Source organism: Rhinatrema bivittatum, chromosome 5 (genome assembly GCF_901001135.1).
Source record: "Rhinatrema bivittatum chromosome 5, aRhiBiv1.1, whole genome shotgun sequence".
NCBI classification, from domain to species: Eukaryota; Metazoa; Chordata; class Amphibia; order Gymnophiona; family Rhinatrematidae; genus Rhinatrema; species Rhinatrema bivittatum.
Window position 1 is genome coordinate 117,430,470 of NC_042619.1, and position 25,989 is coordinate 117,456,458.

General features: G+C 44.1%; 1 protein-coding gene across 4 annotated transcripts in view; it reads right to left on the minus strand.

Annotated features, from left to right (window-relative positions):
- WDFY2 (WD repeat and FYVE domain containing 2) overlaps window positions 1-25,989 on the minus strand; it is a 251,022-nt gene that overhangs the window by 30,781 nt on the left and 194,252 nt on the right. For all 4 annotated transcript variants that reach the window (XM_029602801.1, XM_029602799.1, XM_029602802.1 and 1 more), the window contains 3 exons: window positions 12,152-12,257; window positions 10,788-10,889; window positions 8,921-9,051 (listed from right to left, as the gene is read on the minus strand). In XM_029602801.1, the coding sequence (XP_029458661.1) occupies window positions 8,921-9,051; window positions 10,788-10,889; window positions 12,152-12,257 (339 nt within the window). The remainder of the gene's footprint in view (window positions 1-8,920; window positions 9,052-10,787; window positions 10,890-12,151; window positions 12,258-25,989) is intronic.

Here is a 25,989-nt window from a genome sequence, read left to right on the forward strand (position 1 = left end):
CACCAGGGATCCATAGAGAGGCATTATATTTATTTAAAACATTTATATGCCAGGTTCTCTCACATTTTAAACAGTGATTGATCAACAGCAGCTGGACTATTCCACTGCAGCCCTAGGAGGAAATATTTCCCTTGTGGGAATATGCCAGTCATGGTGCCTCTTAGCGTGTAATTATTTGTCCATTACAGAACCTCTATTCACTACATCACATCTCATCCCATGGTCCACTTGGCAAACACACATAGCGATACTCTTATACCATTAAGATATATTCAGTGGAGTAGCCAGAACTGATTTTTTGGGTGGGCACAAGGTTAACATGGGTGGGCTGTAGGCATGCAGGTCTGAGACCTACTAGTTGTATTCTTATTGATAAATAATGCCATATTCTGCACCCTACAATGGCTTTCTAAGTAGTTTGCAAGAGCCATTATGCAGCATGCATGAAACTTTAAAATATTTTACCTCAATTATTTCAAGCACTTACCAGCATTAAAAATTCCTTATTAATCTGTATTAATTTATTTTATATTTATTGTAGTTTATAAATGCACAAGTATAGCATGTAAAAAGCAAAGAAAACAATCAGATCCAATCATGTAATAAAACAAAAATTAATGTATTCTTTCATGAATCCTCTTTGCAGAAAGCCAGAAATCATCATAACTACATTAAAATATCATTAGTCATCAGAACAGGTGCAGAGCAGAGCTAGGACAATTCACATTACAACTAACATGAAAAAATAAATATTCAAATTCTGGTCACTTCAGCAAAAAATATTCCTCCACTGTTATTTTGTGAAGTAACACAAACTACTGCAAAGAAAAAGGTCACTAGAGCCTTGCCATACAGTCACAGCACTGACTCTCAGTATTCATATAAAAGTAACCTTATTAAAAAGCAGTAATGCAAATACTACACCAGACCCTAGAACATTAATATAATCATCTACTAGACAAATGAAGCTGGACTACTACAGAGAAACTACATGCAAGCAGAAATACTGTACTTCAGTCACACACACACACACACACACACACACACACACACACACACACGAGAGACACCGACCTTTACCTAATATAGAAATAAGAGACTACAAATTAGAAATAGAACCATGCAGACATCTCTTTTCTTCCAGTTTCCCCTTGTGGGTCATTTCCTAATTCCTTTTTAGGGTCTGTTCTCATTTTGTTTACATACATACGCATACGCACACGCGCGCGCGCACACACACACTTTTTCTCACAGACTCCTTCACACACACAAGCTCTCATGCTCATATGCTTTCCCCCAAAATTCACCCACCCCAGGCTCCCATTCTCACCCACCCAAACACACACATACACACCCAGGGATCCTGCGATGGCCTTGCAGCTCTGGCCCTCTTATGGGGATGAGATCCTACGACAGCCTTGCTGCTCCGGCCCTCCTCTTTGCCATCACGGGGATGGGATCACGCGACGGCCTTGCAGCTCTGGTGTCAGACAGTCCTGGTTTGGTAGGCCTGAGCCTACTCAGGCCCACCCGTGGCTACGCCACTGGATACATTAAAATCAGCTTAACTTATTAACAAATGTTAGCCATTGTAGTAAAGGTAGGATCTCTTTGGGTCCACTAATTTCACAGATAATTGCACGATTTTAACACTTCATTCACAACACTGATCAGCAACCCTTGGCATGCTAACACATTCTTCCCAGCACATCACTCCAACTGTTCCATAATGCTGGTACCACCAACATTTCCAAAACTCACAGGCCTGTCACGCTAATGTTATCATGCACAAGATCAGCACAGCCAGCCCCCAGGTTTTGAAAATTCTTACAGTGCCAGCACTGTAGAGCAGTCGGAGCAGCATGCTGGGTGAAAAGCTGCAGAGGCGGGATTCCATTAGGGCCCACTCCACTTGCCTGATAACATTCTTAAGGAGATAGTGTGGGTTTAAAAACATAAGAAGTTGCCATACTGGGTCAGACCGAGGGTCCATCAAGCCCAGCATCCTGTTTTCACAGTGGCCAATCCAGTTACAAGTACCTGGCAAGTACCCAAACATTAAATATATCCCATGCCAATTATTTTTATGTTTTTAATTATTTGTTTTTATTATTGTGTATGTTTTTCATGTACCTTGCCTTCAAACTTGTTTGGAGGAGCGGTTAAGAAATGTTACTAAATGAATGAATAAATAAAGCCAGTAATAAGCAGTGGCTATTCCTTCAGTCAATTTGATTAGTAGCAGTTTATGGACTTTTCCTCCAGGAACTTGTCCAAACTTTTTTTATACCCAGCAACATTAACTTCCTTAACCACATCCTCTGGCAATGAATTCCAGAGCTTAACTGTGCAATGAGTGAAAAAGAGCTTTCTCCAATTTGTTTTAAATGTGCTACTTACTAACTTCATGGAGTGCCCCCTAATCCTTGTATTATCTGAGAGAGTAAATAACAGATACATATTTATCCTTCTAGTCCTCTCATGATTTTCTACAACTCTATCATATCCCACCCCCCAAGCCGGGGGTCGGATTCGGGTGGCTCAGTCCCTGAAGCAGCTGCCGGCACAAAAAGTGGCTTCAGCTGATCCGTTGGATTTTTTCAACCAGCCACGCGACCCGTGGTGGGGGAGGGGTTCTTGCCACCCTCCCTATCTCCGCTGCAAAAGGCTCCAGGGGGCCTTACCGACTGGTCCTGCCTCTCCTGTGACAGAAGATGACCTTGAGGGGGTTTCAGATTCCTCTTCTGTTTCATCATTTTCTTCTGAATTTGTGTTCCTTCTTCATAAGGCCTTTAAGGCCAGGAAAGCTGGGAAGAAGCAGGCCAGAGAAAAAGTTAAAGTAGAGGCTCCGCGCAGGCCGGCCCGGAAGCAATCCAGGTCCAAAGGGGGTTCGGAGCCACAGAAGGGGAAGCGTCCTTTGCGGTCGATGGCTAATGTTACGGATTTGGACTCCTCCGAGCCGGAGGACCAGGATCAGCAGGCCAAGCCCCCGATGGGGGCAGACGGTGACGCGGATCAGCAGCAGGACTTTGACCGCGGTACCCAAATCATGGAAGGGTCAACCCGAAGGTGGTTTGCCTCTTCAGGAAAGAGGAATTAGGTCCACTTATTCCCGCCATCATGGGGGAGTTAGGTCTGGAAGTTTCGCCCGCGGAATCGCGGCTGGGAGCTATGGATCCGGTGTTGTTGGGCCTAAGGGGTCCTGTCACTTCCTTCCCTTTTCATTTCTCTGCGACTGACTTATTGTTCGGAGAGTGGAACACCCCGGTCTTGGGGTTGAAGGTGAGTAAAGCTATGGATAAGCTATATTCTCTGCCGGAGGAGGCTTTAGACCTTCTCCGAGTTCCTAAGGTGGATTCGGCAGTTTCGGCGGTCACCAAAAAGACCACCATTTTTTTATTTTTATTTTAACAGTTTTTTTTATACCGACCTTCATGGTAAATAACCATATCGGATCGGTTTACATTTAACAAGGGTAAACTGAGGTAACAATTCTGGTAAACAATAGATAACAATGGAAAAAGGAATAAGTCAAAGTTACAATCAACAAGGAATAGAATAAACTTGGAAGCTTAAAACAAGCTGGAAGGAAGATGAAGGCAGGTAGAATAAATATAAAGTGATACGATTAATTTAACGGGTTAACGCATATGCTTTAACCTGGAAATGCTAGTGTCCATTTTCAGGAGGAAGAGTGCCAAGGACCTTGTAAGAAGTGAGGCTCAAACTAGTGATTGTCTGGTGGATCCGGGAAGACGGGTGCGACAGCCCTCAAGGACCTGCAGGATAGAAAATTAGAACTTCAGCTCAAGAAGATCTCTGAAGCGTTGGCACTGGAGGTAGGAGCTGCCATGTGTAGCAATTTTTCTTTGTGCGCGGGCCTTCACTGGGTGCAGCAGCTTCAGGCCAACGCTGACCTTTCGGAGGGGGAAGCTCTCCAGGCAGGTCATCTGGAGGCGGCAATCGCTTATAGTGCAGATGCGCTTTATGATCTGTTGCGGACTTCGAACAGATCCATGGTTTCAGCAGTATCGGCGCTCAGGCTCCTGTGGTTGCGGAACTGGTCAGCGGATGTCCCTTCAAAGGCTCAGCTCGGTTCCTTGCCTTTCAAAGGCAAGTAGCTCTTTGGTAAAGATTTGGAGGATATGATTCAATCCCTAAGCGAAAATAAGGTTCATAGATTGCCAGAGGACCGGCCCAAGTAGAGAGGCTCATTTGCATCTCGGTCTTGTTTCTGGGGAAATATGAGGCTCCGAACGTCGCGGTCTACTGGTCCCTCTTTTCGGCAAGGGTCAAACAGACAACAATCATGGTCTCAGTCCTTTCAAGGCAGACATTTCGGGAGGCCCAGTAACCCCCAGTCTGCCCCTGGCGTTAAGTCTTCACAATGAATTGCAGCCGGTCCATTCCTCGGTTCTGGTAGTGGGGGGCAGACTATCGCTCTTTTACGAGGAATGGACCAAACTGACGTTGGACTAGTGGGTCCTCACAGTGATAAGTCAAGGTTACGCTTTCGATTTTGTTCGGCGCCCTCAGGACAAGTTTCTGGTATCTCCATGTGGGTACCAGGAGAAACGAGAGGTGGTACAAGATACCCTACATCGCCTTCTAGACCTGAGAGCCATAACACTGGTTCCTCCTGCCGAGCAGAGAAGGGGGTCGCTATTCAATTTACTTTGTGATCCCCAAAAAGGAAGGCACTTTCCGAACTATTTTAGATTTTAAAAGGGTCAGATGTCTTCGGATGCCTCGTTTCCAAATGGAGACCCTGCAGTCAGTCATCGCCTCAGTGAGAAAGGGGATGTTTGAGACATCTCTGGACCTCATGGAGGCATACCTGCATATCGGCATCAAGGCCGCCCACCAGAGGTTCCTAAGGTTTCTCATCTTGGGACGTCACTATCAGTTCCGAACTCTGCCTGTCGGGCTTGTCACTGCACCCAGGACTTTCACCAAGGTAATGGTCGTGGTAGCAGTGCAACTTTGGAGGGAAAGCTTGTTAGTGCATCCCCACCTGGATGACTGGCTGATTCAGGCCAAATCAGAGGTACTTTGCCAGTTGGCGATCAACAGGTTATTGCAACTATTGAGGTCCTTTGGTTGGGTGGTCAACCTTGCCAAGAGTAGTCTGATTCCCTCTCAGTCCTTGGAATTTCTGGGAGCCCTGTTCAACACGCAGCAGGGGAGAGTTTTCCTCACCACGGAGCGCATGGGCAAGCTCCAGGGACAGATTCGAGACTTGCTGTCCAAGCATACTCCCAGAGTCCAGGATTACTTGACGGTCCTAGGATCAATGACATCCACTCTGGAGTTAGTTCCATGGGCTTTTGCTCATATGCGGCCATTACAATCAGCATTGCTTTCCCGGTGGAATCCAGTCTCCAAGCAATTCATCTGCCCCTTCCTCTTTCGGATTCTACACAATCCAGTCTGGTTTGGTGGCTCATTGCGGATAATTTGGAACGGGGAGTTCCCTTGGTAGTCACCGAGTGGATGGTGATTACCATGTATGCCAGCCTTTCCGGCTGGGGAGCAGTTTGCCTGGGGAAGTCTGTGCAGGGACAATGGTCACAGGAAGAATCCCAGTGGTCGATCAATCGTCTGGAGACTAGGGCAGTCTGCTTAGCCTTACAGGCTTTCCTCCCACTTCTCCAGGGGAAGTCTGTTAGAGTGTTGTCCAACAATGCAATCACGGTGGCCTATATTAATCACCAATGGGGAACCAAGAGCCGACCGGTGGCAGCGGAAGCTCGGTTGATTCACTGGGCAGAGCAACATCTCGTCAGCATTGCGGCATCCCATGTAGCCAGTGTCGACAACATGCAGGCAGACTCTCTCAGTTGTCACAGTCTCGATCCCAGGGAATGGGAGTTGTCTGACGAGGCATTCCAGCTCATGTGTGACACGTGGGGCACACCCTGCATGGATCTCATGGCAACGTTCAAGAATGCCAAGGCCCCGCGCTTCTTCGCTCGCCACAGAGAAACAGGAACAGAAGGCGTCGATGCTCTGGTTCTTCCCTGGCCAACAAACATCTTACTGTATGTGTTCCCTCCTTGGCCTCTGATCAGCAAAGTGATCCAGCTAATAGAGCGCCATCCAGCAGAGTAATTCTAGTAGCTACAGAATGGCCAAGACGTCCCTGGTTTGCGGATCTGCTCAAACTGCGGCGGAACCCCTTTGTTTTCGGGAGTTCGCAGCTCTTCTGCATCAAGGACCAGTCTGTTTGGAAGAGGCGGATCGCTTTTGTCTAGCGGCATGGCATTTGAGAGGCAGCGATTAAAGACAAGGGATATTCCGACGTGGTGGTGGCTACGCTTTTATGATCCCACAAACCATCTACTTCTCTGGCTTATGTCAGGGTGTGGAAAGTCTTTGAAGCATAGTGCTTAGACCATGATGTGAATCCAATTCAGGCGCCGGTGTCAGACATTCTGTGTTTTCTCCAAGCCGAACTCTCTAAAGGCTTATCGTGTAGTTCCCTTAGGGTACATGTAGCAGTGCTCGGTTGTCTACAAGGTAAGATCCAGGGAATAGCACTGGCAATGCATCCAGATGTGGCTCGTTTTCTTCGAGGTGCGAAGCACTTAAAGCCTCCGGTTAGACATCCATGTCCTTCTTGGAGTCTGAATTTAGTTCTCACAGCTTTGTGTGCTCCGCCCTTTGAGCCTCTGCAAAGGGCGACTTTGAAGGATCTCACGTTAAAAGTGCTATTTCTGGTAGCTATTTCTTCTGCCCGTCGGGTGTCGGAACTACAGGCGTGGTCTTGCAGGGAGCCTTTACGGATTTCGGATTCGGGGGTCTCTTTACAGATGGTTCCTTCCTTTCTTACGAAAATGGTTTCTTCTTTTCACCTGAATCAGTCGGTGGAACTTCCGTCGTTTCCAGATTTGGACCGGTCGGACCCAATTTCTAGGGACTTACGGAAACTGGATGTTCGCAGGGCTTTACTGCATTATTTGGAGGTTACGAATTCCTTCCGTGTGTCAGACCATCTCTTTGTCTTGTGGAGTGGACCAAAAAGAGGTAATATGGCATCTAAGACTACAATAGCTCACTGGCTGAAAGAGGCTATAAGTTCCGCTTATTTACTGCATGATAAGGCGGTACCAGTTTGACTTTGTGCCCATTCTACCCGTTCACAGGCTGCATCATGGGCAGAATACCAACAAGTCTCTCCACAGGAGATTTGCAGGGCAGATACAGGGAAGTCTTTACACACCTTTGCCAGGCATTACAGGCTGGATGTCCAGGCACTGGATTCCGGGGGATTTGGAGAAGGAGTGCTCTGAGCAGGGCTCTCCGGGTCCCACCCTAGGTAAGTTAGCTCTGGTATATCCCAGGAGTCTGGACTGATCCGGTTATGTACAGGGAAAGGAAAGTTGGTTCTTACCTGATAATTTTCGCTCCTGTAGTACCATGGATCAGTCCAGAGTCCCACCCGTTATATGCATGAAAATAAACGGAGAATCCGCTTGTATTCCATTTGGTTTAATTGTACTGAAATCTGAAGATCATTTGTTCACACTGTTCATCGGGTTCTGTTCCCAGTTGGAATTTTCATGAGCCAGTTTAGATAAGGAAGTTAGATAGTTCATTTTTGGTTGGAACCATTCTGCTTTGATACTGAGTAATACTGACAGGCTGTAGGTGGCACCTTAGGATATAGGGCAGAGTTTGTTTAAAACTTCTATTTCCATCTGCTGGAGGGGAGGCAAAACCCAGGAGCCTGGACTGATCCATGGTACTACAGGAACGAAAATTATCAGGTAAGAACCAATTTTCCTTTAAGCTATATTTTAGAAACTTTTAATATTATTTTAAGATGTTACAAGAGTGATATTCAGGTGTACTTTCCAGTCAAAGATGATGTCTTGATTACCCTGGGTCAAATACAAGATTGTTTGATTTCTGTAACTGACTGAATGGCCAAGAATGCTTTAATCTTAAATGTATCTAAAACCAAAGCTCTCTGGTTTTCCAGAACAGAAACCAGTTTTAGTCCCAATGATTTTCTGTTTAATGCTGAGAGGACTGAATTTTCTGAAAAGGTGCACAATCTTGTTACTATTTTGACTCAGAATTAACACACTCTCACCACTTGCTCATGGTGTTATCCACCAGATATTATAAGCTCAGAGTGTTACGACATCTTTGGCCATATTTAGGCACTTCTGACTTTTGTACTTTAGTTCAGGGATTTATTTTTATTGCAATTCATTGTTCATTGTGTTGCCACGGTACCGTTTATGCTCTCCAACTTCTTCAAAACTCAGCCATGCAAATGGTGATAAAAGCGATCAAAAGAAATCGCATTATGTCCTTGCTAAGAGAGCTACACTGGCTGCCAGTTCAGCAAAGAATAAAATTTAAAGTCCTCACCCTAATGTTTAAGTCTCAGCTAGAAGGGTCCCCTCTATTTATCTGGTATGTTTACAGCATATACACCTAAAAGGTCAACTAAATCTACTTGAGATTCCCGGAATAAAAAGTTCCATTACAGGACACTCTTAAGCGAGTATTGTCCATAGTGGGCCCTGGCTCATGGAATGCGTTACCAGATGAGCTTCGGTTTCTAACTGATTTTAGGAAAAAAGTAAAGTGTCTATTGTTTTCTCAAATTAAATATAGTAACATGATTGAAATTTCAGCATATTTTTGTTTTTAAACTTGATGTAATAGTTTGTTATATATATGTCCAAACCATTGTATGTGTTATAATTGTGATCGGCTGAGCATAATGAAGTTACTATTAGTGCAATATACATAAATAAAATAAATCATTTTGATCACTTTTCTCTGAACCTTTGCCAGTGCAATTATATCTTTTTTGGCACCCTGCCAAAAAGCAAAAGAAAAAAAAAACCCCACAACCCCATTGTAAACCCCCATCCATTGTAAACCCCCGATTTAGACTTACTCTTCATCTGTGATAGATTCATGACAGCTGTCACAGACTCGAACTTCAAACTCAAACCCCATCAGCGGAATGGAGGTGCGCTTGGAACTGCATTTGCCACACACCGCCTTCCCGCACTTCCGACAGTGATGCTAGAACAGCAAGAATGAGAAAGGGACATCAGATGCAGAGCTCTGCAGACCGTGGCCTCCAGCTTCATTCATCCATTTTGCACGGCCTCCATTCTTATGAGCTATGCTGAAAATGGCGTTCATGCTCCAAGGCCAAGTTAGTCTACAGCGTCACAGTTAGGCCGCTTCTGTGAACGCAGCTCCTATCCTGCTCATTTACAAGGCTTTCAGGTTGCTATGAGGAGACATGCTGCAGTAATATATAAACGGCACCAAGCTTTTATGTTAAACTTACTATAGCTAACTTTCAGTCAGGCATGGATGGGAAATAGCATGTATTGAGGTGTAGGAGGTACATAAAGGTTTTTAGGAGTGTTATGGGATTATTTAAGCTGGGTAGGGGAGTGCTTGTTTAGTTATATTATTCAGCCTTTTTCTGTCGGGATAAGCTGTTTTAACAATTTTTATCATAATTATGTTAGTATGAGTATTAAGTATTTAATGATTTACTGCTGTATTAATCACTTATTGGTCCTTTGCTCTACTTATTGATTTTTGCATTTATTATCATACATATTGATTTATTCTGTTTATACCGATGTTTGTAATGCATGTTGATAAATAAAATAAACAGATTTACAGCTTCTTATTTATTTATAAAAGATTTCTTACCCACCCTTCCAAGGTTCAGGGTGGGGTACAATAAAACATCCACAATAGTTCAAATAGAGATCGTCAAAAAAATAAGAAATACAGATACAAATAATCAAATGAAAAGAACATCTGCAAGCAAATCATTAAAATAAATTAGTTGTGCAGAATATAGGTCATAAGGAAGAGATGCGTCTAATGCTTTCCTGAAAATTCAGTGTCTGAATTGGATCCCTAAAGATACTGGGGGATCAGATATCCACCAAAAGGCATGACCCAACCAAAATTCAAACAACTCATTAGGCAGCCATATAGGGCAGCAGAAAGTGCTGCTGTAGATTCACAGATCGTGCGTGTCCCCCTTCTGGGTGTACTTCCTGGTTGGAAAGGAAATGAGCATTGCTTGACAGGGGTTGGGGAGAGGGAAGAGATGTGGGGACAGTGTGCGGTGACTCACAGTCCCTGTTTTCACAATCAGTGACAGCAACCAGAGCCATGTCTGCTTGGCACATGAAAGAAATGCTGAGCAGGGACGGAGGGGAGATGCACAAAGCAGCACTGATAGTGGAAGTGATGGGAGTCCATCGAAGGAGGGAGGAAAGATACCCGCAGCAGCTAACATTAGGACTACTTTACAGCACAACCAGACTGATAACTTATCCAGCTATCTTAACTCTGCCCTGGAATGCCCTTATGTAATACAGCTAAGTTTTAACCAGATAATGAATTATCTGGCTAAAATTTAGCGGCGTAAGTGGCAGAAATATTTTAAAAAAGTTGGCATTTAGCTGGCTAACTCACGCATTATTCAACTAAATGCCACTGAAAATAGACCCCTTTCTTGTTTATTGAACTAAGAGGTCTGTAACAAGGTGATGAAAATGTGGAATTGTTTCTACACTTTTTTTTTTTTTAATTAACTATCATTTAATAGCTTTTCATCCTTACAAACTAGAAAAATAAGAACAAGTTGCCATTCCAGTTCTTGATCCCAAGCACCTGGAGGTTTTATATAGTTATACAAACAGTACAGGTAGGGACCATTAAACAGGCAGGTCCTCAGCCTCCTACATTTTCTATAATACTCAATAAGGGTATGCATATACCTGCCGGAGGCCGATTTTCTTGCTGTCCCACATTTGTTTAAAGTTCCAGAAGAAAGGCTGGTCACATTTCTGACAGGAGTCACTGTCCAACCACTCTGGTGTCTGCAGCATAAGATGCATCATTAAACAAGGAAAAGGTTTTAAAACACTCAAAGAATTCCCTCTATGGGGATCTAAGAATGGAATGTATTGCATGGTCTAGTGATATATTAAAACCAGACAGAGCAAGCATATGTAGCTCAAACACTGATCCAGCATCCCTGACCCTTAAACATGCTATAAGACAGAAGGTAAGGACTGTAAGGCCTTTTCTACTCTGTTTACGTCCTTTAGTTGCCATCTTTAGACCCCAGTTGTTCTGTGACTCTTCCAAAGCATCACTGTGTGCAAAAAATGTCATAATGCACCATTATGGGATACCTTGTTCAATGCGCTTAGAACGTCTTAATAGTACACAGCAGACTTGTCTTTAAAGCACAATAAAAAAAGGCTGCGGTGGAAGCTGGTCCTGCAGATTTCCTGTCTGTCAGAGCCAGATGAGTCCAGGCCCAGCTAGGAGATGGTGCACCGATCCTAACACAGTCTAACATACTGGGAAGAGGGTTACCAAACTGGGACTGCACAAAAGAATCAGTCACAGACATGGCATGCAGTCAGCAATGACAAAACCCCCGGTCAATGTTACGTGGCTAGAAGTGTGAGGAGGGAGATCATAACCAATAAACACAATGGTAGCACTACCTATTTCATTACTTACTAATTTTGTATTTGTAGGACTTTTCCATAGCACTTTTTAAAGTAAAAAAAAATTTACAAAAAGATCCCCACTGTAATCTAGACTAGAGCAGTGCAACAGCTGTTCCCCTGCAGGAGCTGACACTGTACCAGAGATTAAAACAGGAAGTGGATGTCAGTCTGATTGCAAAGCACTTTTTGATGAAGATCAAATGTAAAGTCGGAGTTGTGAGCTCAGAACAGTCCCTTTTGTCCTTTTGGCTGAGACTGGGAACCTAAACAATTAAAAAGTGGAATGAATGAATATCCTGCCACTTGACTTCACTTGGGTAAATATTATCTGGATCCTGGCCAAGAGGATTAAACTTTTTTTTTTTTTTTTTTTAAATAGAGTGCACAGCACCAGCAAGGTGTTCATCCAATGAACAAATATCTATGTAAAATATAAAATAAGATATAACTAACAGTGATTTACCTCACACAATTAGCTCTTATCAATTGGTTGCAGGATAAATCTCAGAAAACGTGTTAATGGAAACAGTCACCGTCAGTGCATATCCATTTAGCAGAATTGCACATCGTACTTTTTTTCTTTCAGTAGACTAGCTGCAGGAACCTGAGATACCAACCTCTTGCCTCTCGACATCCATGTTCCAAACCACTATCACACCATCAGTGCTGCAAGAGATGAGCTGCCGCGTGTGATGGGCGTAAGAGAGAGACTGGACTTTATCACTGGGAAAAGAGACACAGGACACCAGTTTAAAAAATTTAAAAAAAAGGCAACTGTAAAAGTTCTGAATCTCTTTTTTTCTCCCCCCAGTACGGATCAGTGTTTTGCTTTCAGATCTCCTCTACGTAACAGGCAGAAACATTTAAGCTATTCTTTATTAATCAGAATACAAGGCTGCTTTGACCAATTGTACTTCTGGCTTTCAGAGCTTGAACGAAGCCATGCGACTGCTGTGTTACACTTCCATAATTGAACGGGACCAAGTCAGCAAAGAGGCTGCAGGTAGCACCTTTTAACGACACAAGCTTAAAGTTTGCACTGATAAGAAAAAGAGTATAACTGAAAAACAAATTGAAATTTATTATGTTAGGTCAATTAGAAAAAAAAAAAAAAAGTTACCAATTGTAATCTCTTTGCTGACTGGCATTTCTACAGTTGCAGAGCTACTAATTGCAACAGACCTAGACACTAATTTTGGAAGCCAATGAGGGTCATTTCATGTTTCTTTACCAGTCAGCTCCCAGAATGCTTTGCAGGCTGTAGCTCTGCCAAATTTAAACTCTGGAAGTTCTGCATGAAAAGGACACCAGGGCATGGAAAGTACTGGAATTCGGCTCTCAGTTTCAAAACAGATCCAGTCCCAACTTGAACGTCAGGAATCTAACACATACAGAAGCTCACACACATTCAGTATTTCAAAGATACAATCTGCCTCCCTGGTTAATTAGATGTGTAGTATTCATCCCATTAGCCATCTACCACCTAATCCTCACAGGAGAAACATTCAGTCTGAGTAAATTTATTCACTAAGGAAACATTAGTAGACTGCTTTACTATGAATAAAATGACAAAAAAAACTTTTCTAATTTGGGAAAGAGAAAACTAAAGTTAATGGGACATTTTATGAGGCTTTTACTTTAATGATTTTCATGAAAGAGTATTCCATACAGTGTAATGAAAGAGCCAAGGCGTGCTTGTCTTCCAGATTGAACTGGTGTGTACTCTGACAGCCCTAATTTAATTATTTAGAATGCTTGGTAATCAACTCACCAACCCAGCACTGAGATTTCACAAAAGTGGAGTGATAGGGGAGGGTTAAAACATGAAAGCACAGCTTGGTCACTGTTCAATCACGTCAGTCTTTCCTGGGAACATACAATTGTTAAATGATCGGGCATGTTTACTTTCAGCACCCAGTTGGTCTCTTGCGCCGCATGCAGACCTTTCCCCTTGGCATCAACAGTCAGGAGGGCAGTACTGACCCCTGCACTGCCCTTATTCCCTGCAGAAAAGCCCTACAGGACTGAGGGTTAGCTGCTGCATACAGTGGAGGTGCACTAGGACAATACAGGAATACATTAGGTACTGTCACTAACCTCGCTTGCTCACATGACCGATCACATGAGACCAGTCAACATTTAGTTGCACTTAACTAGACATGGTCTCACAGTACAGATCCCTGAAGATAGAGGTGGGGAGGGGAATAGTAGGTCCAAGAGTTCAGGGTAGTGTTAGGGAGGTGGTGATATCTTTATTCAAAGAAACTGCACTGAAATGGATAGGAGCTCTCTTAATATGATAGAAAATTCTTATCCAAGTGTATTCAGGTCAGTGTTCGGCCTCCCCACCCGGGGGACCCCGACGCCAGCCGCGATCGCCGAGGCCGATTCCGGCGAACGAAAAACTAAAAAGAAACGCGCCAAGGCCCGCCCTCAACTAGAAGGCAGCCAACCAGAGAGAGCCCGGCAGGGCTTTAAATCCTACCCTGCTAGGCGCCATCTCTCTCTTTCTCCTCCACGCGGCGACCGAAGACCTGCGCGACCGGCGCCGGAGCCCCACCGGGGGAAGGTCAGGTCAGTGTTCGGCCTCCCCACCCGGGGGACCCCGACGCCAGCCGCGATCGCCGAGGCCGATTCCGGCGAACGAAAAACTAAAAAGAAACGCGCCTAGGCCCGCCCTCAACTAGAAGGCAGCCAACCAGAGAGAGCCCGGCAGGGCTTTAAATCAGACCCTGCTAGGCGCCACGCGCCGAGCGTCGCGCGCCGAAGGAGCGCCTTTGTCGCGCTCCTTCGTTTTCGATCCTCACTTCCCCGAGCAGCATCGCACCAATGCTGCACTAGTACTCAGCCAGCATCCATCTTGCTTCACGTTCTTCCAGCTCTCTCCCAGCAAGCACCATACTGCACCCAGCCAGTGTCATCTCAGCAAGCTCTCAACAAGCATCCATCCTGCAAACATTCAACAAGTGCTCAGCAAACAACCATCCTGAGCAAACAACCACCCTGCAAGCATTCAGCAAACAACCATCCTGCAAGCAGTCAGCTAACAACCACCCTGCAAGCATTCAGCAAACAACCACCCTGCAAGCAGTCAGCTAACAACCACCCTGCAAGCAGTCAGCTAACAACCATCCTGCAAGCAGTCAGCTAACAACCACCCTGCAAGCATTCAGCAAACAACCACCCTGCAAGCATTCAGCAAACAACCATCCTGCAAGCAGTCAGCTAACAACCATCCTGAGCAAACAACCATACTACAAGCAGTCAGCTAACAACCATCCTGCAAGCAGTCAGCTAACAACCACCCTGCAAGCAGTCAGCTAACAACCATCCTGAGCAAACAACCATACTACAAGCATTCAGCAAGCAACCATCCTGAACAAGCAACCATGCTGAGCAAACAACACTCAAGCAACAGCAAAACAACTACCTCTCAGCACTCTACATTAAAGCAAAAGACTCACAAAGACTGCCTTCTCCCCCCGGTCCATCAACAGCACAAACGCAGCACCACTACAACACAAGCGCTACACGCTAAAATGTTCCCCACCTTCCCAATACCTATTTTACAACACAGCCTGTCAGCAATAGGAAAACCTAACAGATCATTCATACTACAACACAAACGACAGGCGTTACACCGAAACCTTAAATCATTCACCCCAATTTTGATAACACCCATCACCCAACTCTTAGGCCTCACTGTATTCTCACTTTCACTATTCAATGCACAATCTCTGTCCAAGAAATCTCTAATCCTCAACGACTATCTCCTTGATACCAAACCAGATATATGTGCTATAACAGAAACATGGCTCAAACCCACGGACACAGCAATTATAAACCAACTCCCCACATCAAACTACGACATCTTCTCCATCCCCCGACTGAAAAAAAGAGGAGGAGGACTCCTATTTGCATCAAAAAAAGACCTCGGGTTCATCCAGCACCCATACAACTCAGACTCTAAGCTAGAAATGGGTCTCTTCACCTCGGAACAACTACAAATCCTACTCGTCTACGCCCCTCCGGGCCTCCTTGAGACAGACCCCTCCCCCTTAGTAGAGGAAATCACAACCCTCATCAAACTGGACGCTCCAGCAATTATCCTAGGAGATTTTAATCTGCATGTGGACAACCCTACCCCCATCATCCAGCTGTGAATCCTTTCTCTCAGCCCTCTCAGCCCTGGGTTTCAATCAATTAGTTACCAAACCCACACACAAAGCAGGCCACACGCTGGATCTTATCTTTATTAACCCTGGCATCAAACATTCTTCACGCCTCAAAAGCAAGAAGGTCCCTTGGTCTGATCACTCACTTATCTCAACCGCATTCTCATTGAATAAACCCTCCACCTCCAAAGGGCCCTCACCATCCTTCCCATACAGAAGATCCTGCTCTACAGAAGACCTCAGCTCACACCTAGCCTCTCAACTTCCATCCATTGATCTCTCAAACCCGAACACAGCTCTCCGCTCTTGGAAAGCCATCACAGATTCCATAGCCGACAAGCTATGTCCGCTAGCAACCAAAAAATCACTCCCAAACGCCTCCAAAAGACAACCATGGTTCACGGAAGAACTAAGAAAGCTAAAACAAAATCTAAGACAGAAAGAGAGCGACTGGCGCAAATCCCCAAGCACCAATACACGATCCATCTACAAAGCCACCCTCCATCAATACAAGTCAACTACCTCTAAATCCAAAAGGGACTACTATGCATCCAAGATTCACCACTTAATCTTCGACGCAAAAGCCCTCTTTGCCTATGTCTCCAATCTCACCCAAATCATCCCACAGGAGATTCCCAACGACCTAGCACAACCCAAAGCTGAAGAACTTGCTCTTCATTTTCACAACAAAGTCAACAGCCTTCTAACTCATCTGCCTTCTAATCCCACCGACCCTGCTCTTTACCAGTCTCTTCAACAATCATCCCCCAACAACAATGGTCTGGAAACACTTGAACCCATCTCTATCTTAGAGATACAAACTCTTATAAGAAGAATGAAACCTTCCTCCCACCCTTTGGATACTATCCCCACCAAACTGCTCCTGGCCATCCCTGACTCCATCGCTAAAACATTGTCGGACATCATAAACTGCTCACTCTCCCAAGGACTATATCCTGACGACCTCAAATTGGCCTCCATCAAACCTCTACTCAAGAAACCCAACTTGGATCCTAAAGACCCCAACAACTTCCGTCCTATCGCCAATCTCCCATTCATAGCCAAGATTCTAGAAAAAGTTGTCAATACTCAACTCTCCGAATACATAGAAGAAAACAAAATCCTATTCCAATCACAATACGGATTTCGCAAATCACTGAACACAGAATCCCTCCTCATCTCCATGTCTGACTTCATATTAATGGGCCTTGACAAAGGCCAATCCTTCCTCTTAATTCTACTGGACCTATCAGCCGCCTTTGATACGGTCAATCATTCCATTCTCACTTCCATTCTGGCTTCTATAGGTATCTCAGGCACCGCTCTCTCATGGTTTAAATCTTTTCTCTCCAACAGAGGCTTCAAGGTTAAGATACAGAACAAAGAATCTTCACGAATGGACGCATCCATAGGAGTCCCTCAGGGCTCCTCACTGTCACCTACACTCTTTAACATTTATCTTTTACCTATCTGCCAACTCCTCTCCAACCTTAACCTCAAACATTTTCTCTACGCCGACGACATCCAGATCGTGATACCCATTAAAGAATCTTACACAAAAACATTGGTTCACTGGGAAAACTGTCTCTTCGAAATTAAACATCTCCTGGCTAACCTAAACCTAGTTTTAAACTCCTCTAAAACAGAACTGCTTCTCATCTCCCCAGATAACAATGCCATCTCTAATCCTCCAACTATCCCAACTACTACACAGGTGAGAGATCTAGGAGTATTAATTGATAACCGGATGAACCTTAAAGCTTACATCAACAGAACCACCAAGGACTGTTTCCACAAACTCCAAGTTCTGAAAAGAATTAGACCACTCTTCCACACTCAGGACTTCAGAACCATTCTACAAGCTATCATTTTTTCTAAGATCGATTACTGTAACTCTATCCTACTGGGCCTACCTTCCTCCTATACTAGACCCCTCCAGATGTTACAAAACGCTGCGGCAAGATTACTGACAAACTCCAGGAGGAGGGACCATATATCTCCAATCCTAAAAGATCTCCACTGGTTGCCTGTTCACTTTAGAATCCTCTACAAATCTCTTTCCATAATATACAAAACCATCCATCAACACACCCCACTCGACTTACAATTCCCATTCCAAATTTATAACTCCGCCAGACCAACAAGAGACACACTCAGAGGATCTCTTCAAGTGCCCCCAGCCAGATCTACCAAACACATTACCTTGAGAGATCGGGCCTTTTCAACAGCCGGCCCCCTTCTATGGAACTCCATCCCACCGGACCTTAGACAGGAGCCCAGCCTCCCAACCTTCAGGAAGAGACTTAAGACCTGGCTGTTTAAAAAAGCTTTCCCGGACACCGATTAATTCTATTCAGCCAGATTCTACCACTTCCACATGTAAAAATGTTATTACTAATGTAAATACCTATACCTAATGTTATTCTCTCCCTTTTCTTCTCTCCTCCCAGTTCTTTTACCTTGTTATTTGTAACTGCTTCCTTCTACACAAATAGGTTATTGAATTGTTCACTGTACACCCCTGTTATATGTAAACCGGCATGATGTGTTTGCAACATGAATGCCGGTATATAAAAATTTTAAATAAATAAATAAATAAATCTGTTCAGGGGTGAGACTATGTATTGCCAGCCAAATATAAGACCATTTGCCTCTCTTGTCCTCACTGCTTTAGAGTATCTCGTGCTCTCACAAGGGCTCCCACCTTAACAGGATGATTTTCACCTACTCATCTCAGAGCGCAGACCTGAAAAGGAAATCTGTGACATTACAGCCGTTTCCTGGGCAACTGTGCTAGGTGGAATTGGGAAGCAAAATCTTCACTGTATGAATCAAGGAGGGACAGGATATTCAAACCCCATTTCTCCTAAAAACTTGAAGGCTGGTATAGAAAATTACCGACTAGAGTCTCTGCTCTTGTAAAATCCCTGTTCCATACAAGAAATCGGGTGGCATGGGAGGGACTCATTCGCCACAGCTCTCTAAGTACTCCTGCAGGTAACGACTAAAGGGGATTTCTTAAGGGAACAGAATCTTGCACATAGTTCTTTGGTATCCAAGAACAGTCTCCATATTTACAACATCTTAATTATAGCAGTTTATGTTTCCTTGTAATTATGACTTGGGTTTTTTTGAGCCTGTGCAGTACGATCATACATGTAACAGATTCTGTTCATAGTTAACCCATTTTTCATAATTAAATTAATTATATCAGGAGAAATATTTAAAAAATGTAGGACATGGGGAAAAATACTTTACTTTTACAGCACTAACGGTATTACCTCCAGAATGATAGGACTGTGCAGCTTCGGCTCAAATCTTTTACACTTTCACAACACTGCTTTTTCCTGGTTCTTCTTTTATCTATTCACTAGCATTTCTTTTAAGATCTTCCCTGCAAAGAACTCCTTTTCCCTTCCATGATCTGCCAGAGCTTTCCAGGACTTGATTCTCTGCCCTCCAGTCTGGATTTTAAGACTATGTGGTCACCCAAGGAACTCTAGGACTGAGAATTGAGTCCTGAAGAAAAATCGAGCAGACCATGGAAGGGAGGCCCAGAACAGTCACCTCCCCTCTCTATTTATTTATTTATTTTAAGTTTTTCTATACCGGCATTCGCGATAAATATCGCATCATGCCGGTTTACATTTAACAAGTGGATAGGGAACAAAAAGGTAAAAAATAACATTGATCCTAATAATAGTAATAAATAATGATAATAGTAATGATAAAACATTAACACATTAAACAAGAGAAAGGCTAAGGAATGCAGTTACAATAAAACAAGGGAGTAATACAACTTGGAGCATAGAAAAAGAAGCAGGGGATTAAATAGAGAGAGTATATATGTCAGACAATGTGCTTGAAGCATTAATGAATTGCCCTTATGAGGTAGGGATGTTAATTACCATGATTAAGGCAAAGTCAAAGTCTGACCTCTCCTCCATTTCTCCAGCTCTCATTGCCTCATTCTCTCCTTTACCTTATCTACTAGCATCACCATCCCTGAGCCCTCCAAGTCCATTACTCTGCAATCACATTCGACTCTTTTTACTTCTCCATTCCCCTTTATCCCTTTCTTTTGCCAAGTCATATGCTACTTCCTAGATAATGCAATGAAGATCCACTCCCTTGCTCTACATCTACAACCTAAATCTTAATCTAATCTACACCCAGATGCTCTCTGGCCAGGAATATTGTAACTGCTCTTTGTGGAATTTGGTCTCTTCCTGGCCCCTTCATATAACTAACTGATCCAGACCACAATGGAAAGGGCTGTCTTTCTCTCCTGAAAATCTGGCCTGGCTTCTCCCTCCACCTCAAAGCTGTGACTCTCCTCCTTCCCCTAAAAACAAAAAAACAAACAGTGGCAACGAGGCTTGTAAAAGAAGTTGACTATAACAGAAAATTCCCCATAATAGGAGTAGACTATTTTCAGCCCAACAGAAAATAGGACATTTAATTTTACAAGCTATAAGAAGGCTATAAGATCAGTTTTCAAAGAAGTTAGGTATCTAATTTAGACACCTAAATTGGCCCCTTTGAAAACTGACAAGGACTTAGCATCTAAATTTAGACACCTAATGTAGGTCCTGAGCACTATTTCATTTATTGCTTATATTCCACAGAACCAGATCCTAAGATCTGCTTGACATGATATACATCAAACAACATACAATTCCCATCGAAAAACTGACCCCTATGTGATCTCCAAAGTATACCAGTTTTTAAATCCATTAAGTCTTTTGTCTTTATATTGTATGAACAATACAAGCTTGCTATGATTATTCACTCATCTTTATATAACAAACTCCCCTTGGATTTCCTCAATACTGAAAATCCAGACCCCTCCATGGTCCCTTAGGTCGACAAACTCAATGCTACTCAATGTTCCATCTCTGAAGTTGGCCCATCTCGATGAAACCAGACAACAGACCTTCTCCTTGGCAGATCCACTCCTGTGGAATAGCCTATCAAAGGAAGTGAGATGCCTCCGCGAAAGTCTTCTTTAAAAAAGCATTAAAGACCCAACTCTTTAAAAACGCTTTCCCAACATGAAACATTTTATACTCCCCAATGTTACTCCTTCTGGAATTCACTTAGCACTCTTCAACAACCTATAAATCCTCCCTGGGATCTCTAGTGCTCATTATCCTCTTTTGATATGATTCATAATGTCGTAACTACTCATTAGCAACTTCTCTTGCTAATTGTTACTGTATACCTGCTAGTTCCATGTATGCTGCGATTCTTTTCACTATTTTAATCGACTAGTTGTTACTTTATACCTGTTGTCTCCATATGTATCCATGCTATATGATGTTTGGCTTTACTCATTTTGTTGAATCACCTAACAATTTCTTTTATTAGTTCATTACTATATTATGTGTTTTCTTAATGTACCCCACTCTAATGTAAGAAGGGCAGGTAATAAATGCCATTGAATAAATAAACAAATAGTCATTGTAGGGATAGCACAAAACTTGTTTGGATGAGGCTTCTCCGGCACTTATCTCCACACTTTTCAGAGAAACAATGTTTTTAACATTCAAGTTACTACACACACAAGGCAGAACATGGTGCTTCAGATGTGTTCTTTCTAGAGCAGATTATCACATGAGATAAATATCTGCTAATTTCTAGATGATACTGGTGATAGAAAGAGGCCAGGCTGAGCTCTGGAGTCTGATCTCACCAGGTAGTAGGGAGCGATCTGAATTAGGATATTTAGCAGAGGTCAGCTGGAAGTCACAGCAGCAATTCACAGGTGTAGCAATGCTTTCACATTTCCAGTGGGGAATTTTACTAGGACTCAGAACACAGATTAAATACTGCTGGGACGCTTGTTTGATGCCAGCTGTTATGGAAGGATGCCTGTGTCAGGAACAAGTCCGATAAGCAAAATGACAGCTTTATAACATAGCCAGGCCAGAACACACAGTTATTCTGTCCATGGGTGTTCCCAGCCCAAGCAAATAGCTGAATGCCAGGGAAAAAATGTACATATTTGCGGATATGTTTACTTTATACACATTTTCCTTAAAAAGACATTTTTCCATGTGTACTTATTCTTTAGTTATTAGGCATGTGTGGCTTTAAAAAAAAAAAAAAAAAAAAGTGTCACAGGGATCTATCGACATTTGTTCAGTGAACCAGGCTCTACCTCATTCACAATTCATACTCTGAACATACAACAAAAAAGTCATCACCAGAAAGGTCAGATTTTCATTTCATTCAGTATAAAATGACAATCTCAGACTAAGGTGCCATTCTTCATGAGGGAAATTCATAAGCCACACAGTACGTGAATGCATTTTACTTCTACAAATACAAACAAGGCCTTTATTTCAATTTGTCATACACAGCAGTGATAACATTGATTCCAACATCTGGGCATTTGCTTTGAAAAAGTGCACAAACTGCAGGTTTATTCTTTCTTGCTACAAAACAGCAAAATTCAAATTCCTAAAGTATGCAAAAATTTTGGATAGCTCTGCTTGACTAAATGCAAGGTACTTGTAGTGTGTGTGTTTTTCTTCCATAAGTAGTCATTGACTTACAAAAGTTACATAACATGGGATCAGTCTGATGGCCCAGTGGCTTACATGAAAGACCTGGAACTGATTCCTGGACCTGGCTACTTTGCAGGCCAGCAGGGTGGCTAACATGATCATCACTAACAGTAACCGGACAGCCGAGACACCCATGGTTCTATTCTGCCCCCACCCAGCCTAGCTAGACTCCACCAATTACACACAAGGAAAAAGTAACATGATTTGGATGAAATGGCCACGGACATTTATAAAAGTCCCTAAAAGGGGAGTCTAATTTAGGTGCTGGGTCCGGTCAATGTCTGCAAATTGCCACTGGGTGGAACAGCATGGCCTTGCTTCCCATGAGCCCACGGACAGACATCATGACCAAACACCAGATGGGATCTCGGCCCGGCCGCCACAGAGCAAGCCCCGCCAGAGCCCCTCCCCATATATTCAGCCATCGATCCGTCAAGGCCCCAAACTTAAGGCCCAACATTGATCTTCCATGGCCAAATGAGTGGGTGGCCCCTAGGCCTCTCTCATACATACCGGCAGATCCCAGCTTCCTTCTAATGCCTCTGTATTTACAACTGCTTTCTTGGACTCTGTCGCTGCTGCCACAGGGGCCTGGCTTGCGAGGGTCAGGAAATACCTTTCCAACCATGCGTGTCGGGCTCCCCCCAAACAAACAGCTACGGCTCATGCATCAAACCCAATAACTAACCTCTGAATAGCTTGTAGAAACAGATCATTTCCCAAGTTCGACAAGTGTACTCCGTCTGGAGCATATAATTCCACACAATGTCCATCCACCCATTCATGCCACAAATGGATGGCTTTGGCTACTTGCCGATTGAACTTGGCACGATACCTTCCCCACCAACTGGTGCACATCACATTATGTCGAGGTATGATTTCAGACCAACAGATTTTTGAGGATGGCCACGATAATGCAAGGCAGCTCAAGTCATCCTTTATCGTGTTCAGCAGAGCGAGGTCAATGCCATTGTCTAAATCATTGCCACTGTGGTGTATGATAAGGTTGGGTGGCATTGGGCTCGCTCTTCCCAACTGCAGCATGGGCCAGAGCTGGTGCCATCGTATGCCTCCTTGACCCAGCCATTAGATTGTCCAGCCTTTTTCCAACAACTCGATGTCATGACCAAATTTCCCTTTCATGGCCCTTTTCTGGGCATGCATGATGAATGAGTGGCTGACAATCCATGCAGAACAACCTTAGACAGCAGCAGTAAGTGAAAGGAAAACTTAGATCACAGTGTGCACCTGATCCGTCACCACTGCAGAGGAACCATCATCATGCCTAATGTGGCTCCTGACTTCCATTGACCCATCCTCTGCATGATACTGGCTGTGGCAGCACTGGAAGCAGCTCTGTCACAGAATGAGCGAATCCAAAACATTTACTCTGAAGCCCTGCCTCTGTCGGGGCTTTTTTGAACACTACCAAAAACTGATAGCGGCTTATGGTGATTTTATCAAGGTGAGGCAAAAAGAAGCCATTCCCTTTTGGGCATAGAGTTAAATATAGGGTCATGGCTGCTACCGGATATGTCACCCAGCCTCTAGCCACTGTTAGTGTGATGACTTGACTGGCCTTAGACTGTCTCAGCTGTGAACTCGCTAACGCGCAAGGAACTGAAGAATGCCAGCACAAATGCCACACAGAAAAGTGCAGTTTCAAACTCGTCTGTAGTTACCAAAGGACAAGACGTGCCACAGCTTTAATAGATCGTGAGTCAGAGGTCTCTGTGTGTCGGGCTGAAGCAGGGATTCCCTGGCCCAGCCTAGCATCACCCTTTTAATAGCGAAATACTGCTCTGCGTGGCATGTTTCCAGTTTTGAGAAAAACGCTAGAGCTGCTAGGTGCAAATGAACCATGTTCCTGGACAATCCCTGCTGTTTGGTGTGCACTATGTAGCTGATCAAGAGGTCCTCTGAAACCTGGTGACTGGACCAGCAGTTTGCAATGAGTAATGCCTTAACTGTGTTGTAGTTGTGAATGTATGAGTTCCATGTGGATGGGGCAAGTGATATTCACAGCATCTCACACGCTGTCCAGTTCTGAAGGTCCATAGCTGTTCTGGGACCTCTCTCCCATTCGGCTCGGCTTGCGGCACCAGCTTCCTGAACAGAGACCACTTGCAACGAGAAAGAATCTCATTGCATATTTCAGGAACAAGCTTTGCTCGTGCCATAATGTTTGCATGCAGGCAGCATAAAAACAAATTCCCTCAGCAGTTCTGCCACCAGGAGGCACTTGGAGATCTGTTTGTTTATTGCTTGAACTACTGCTGAGTTGTCACACCATACCACCCCCACCCACTGACAACTGAGGGAGTCACCCCAAATGTGCACAGCTACAACAATAGGAAAAAGCTTGAGAAATGTGATGTTCTTGGTTAAGCCGCGTGCGGTCCAGCTGTCCGGTCAGTGCACCAATCTCCCTTAAAATAGACACCAAATCCAATGCCTCCTGATGCCTCAGAATATAACTGTAGGTCATCGCTGCTGAATGGGCTAGGAAGTCAGGCTGAGACACCATTGAAATCTGAGGAACTTGGACCATAAATTCAGGTCTTCCCTAATAGGCATGCTAACCTGCAAGTGGTGGTGGTCATGAACCAGGCTTACTGTGGACTGAATTAAGCAGCACAGGAAAATCCTGCCCATGGGGATAACCGATAAGGTAAAGGCAAGGCTGCTTATGAGGGACCTCATGTGGCTCAGTGTGACTTTCTTACTGCCAAGATGACAGCCACCAGAGCTGATAGCTTCGTTAATTTGTCACTTGGGAGTCTAGATTCCATTCATGCAGAATCAAGCTCTATCCCTAGGAAGGTAAGGACAGTCACCAGGCCGAGGGAGAGGTCTTCTGCTAAAGAAACGTGTCAAACAGCATAATGCATTCAGGTGAGCCTGCTTTTCCTATAAATAAGAAATCATCCAGATAGTGAACTAGCGATGATAGCCCAGATGCCTCTTCAGTTGCCCAATGCAGGAAAGTACTGAATGTTTCAAAGTAGGCACACAAAATTGATCATCCCATTGGCAGACACTTGTCATAGTAAAAATCACCCTCAAATTGGAAACGGAGTAGATGGAAACGGCTCGGGTGTACTGGGAGGAATCAAAAAAGACAGACTCTATGTCTGCTTTAGCCATTAAGATCCTGCGGACAGGATGCCCTAATAAGTCCAACGTGGTATCAAAGGACGAATATTGAACTGAGCAGTATTCCAGGGGAATATAATCGTTCACGGAAACTCCAAGTGGGTGAGAAAGATTATGTATAAGGCTGTATTTTCCAGGCTCCTTTTTGGGAATGACTGCTAGTGGCGACAGCACCAGGTGCTCCAAAGGAGGCTCAGTGAATGGGCTGGCGATGCGTCCGAGCTGAATCTCCTTTCTGAGTTTCTCCCCAATGTCAGCCAGAACGTGTGCTGAAGGGGCATTGGCCACCTTAGCGGACTGTGGCTGACCCATGTAGGGAATAGGGAAACCCTCTCGAAAAACATTCAGTACAGTATTTGCCCCTGCTTTATTGGGATAATGAGCGAGCCATGGAAACATCACCTGCCACTTTACAGGGGTTGGGCCTAAGGCCTGTTCCTTCCCCTTATCAATGCAGTGCATCGAATGCAGACATGCATATATCTGCAATCAGCAGTGGAGCAGGCACCCTCAGATTGAATTTCCAACAGGCGCCGCTTGGACCTTGCGAGC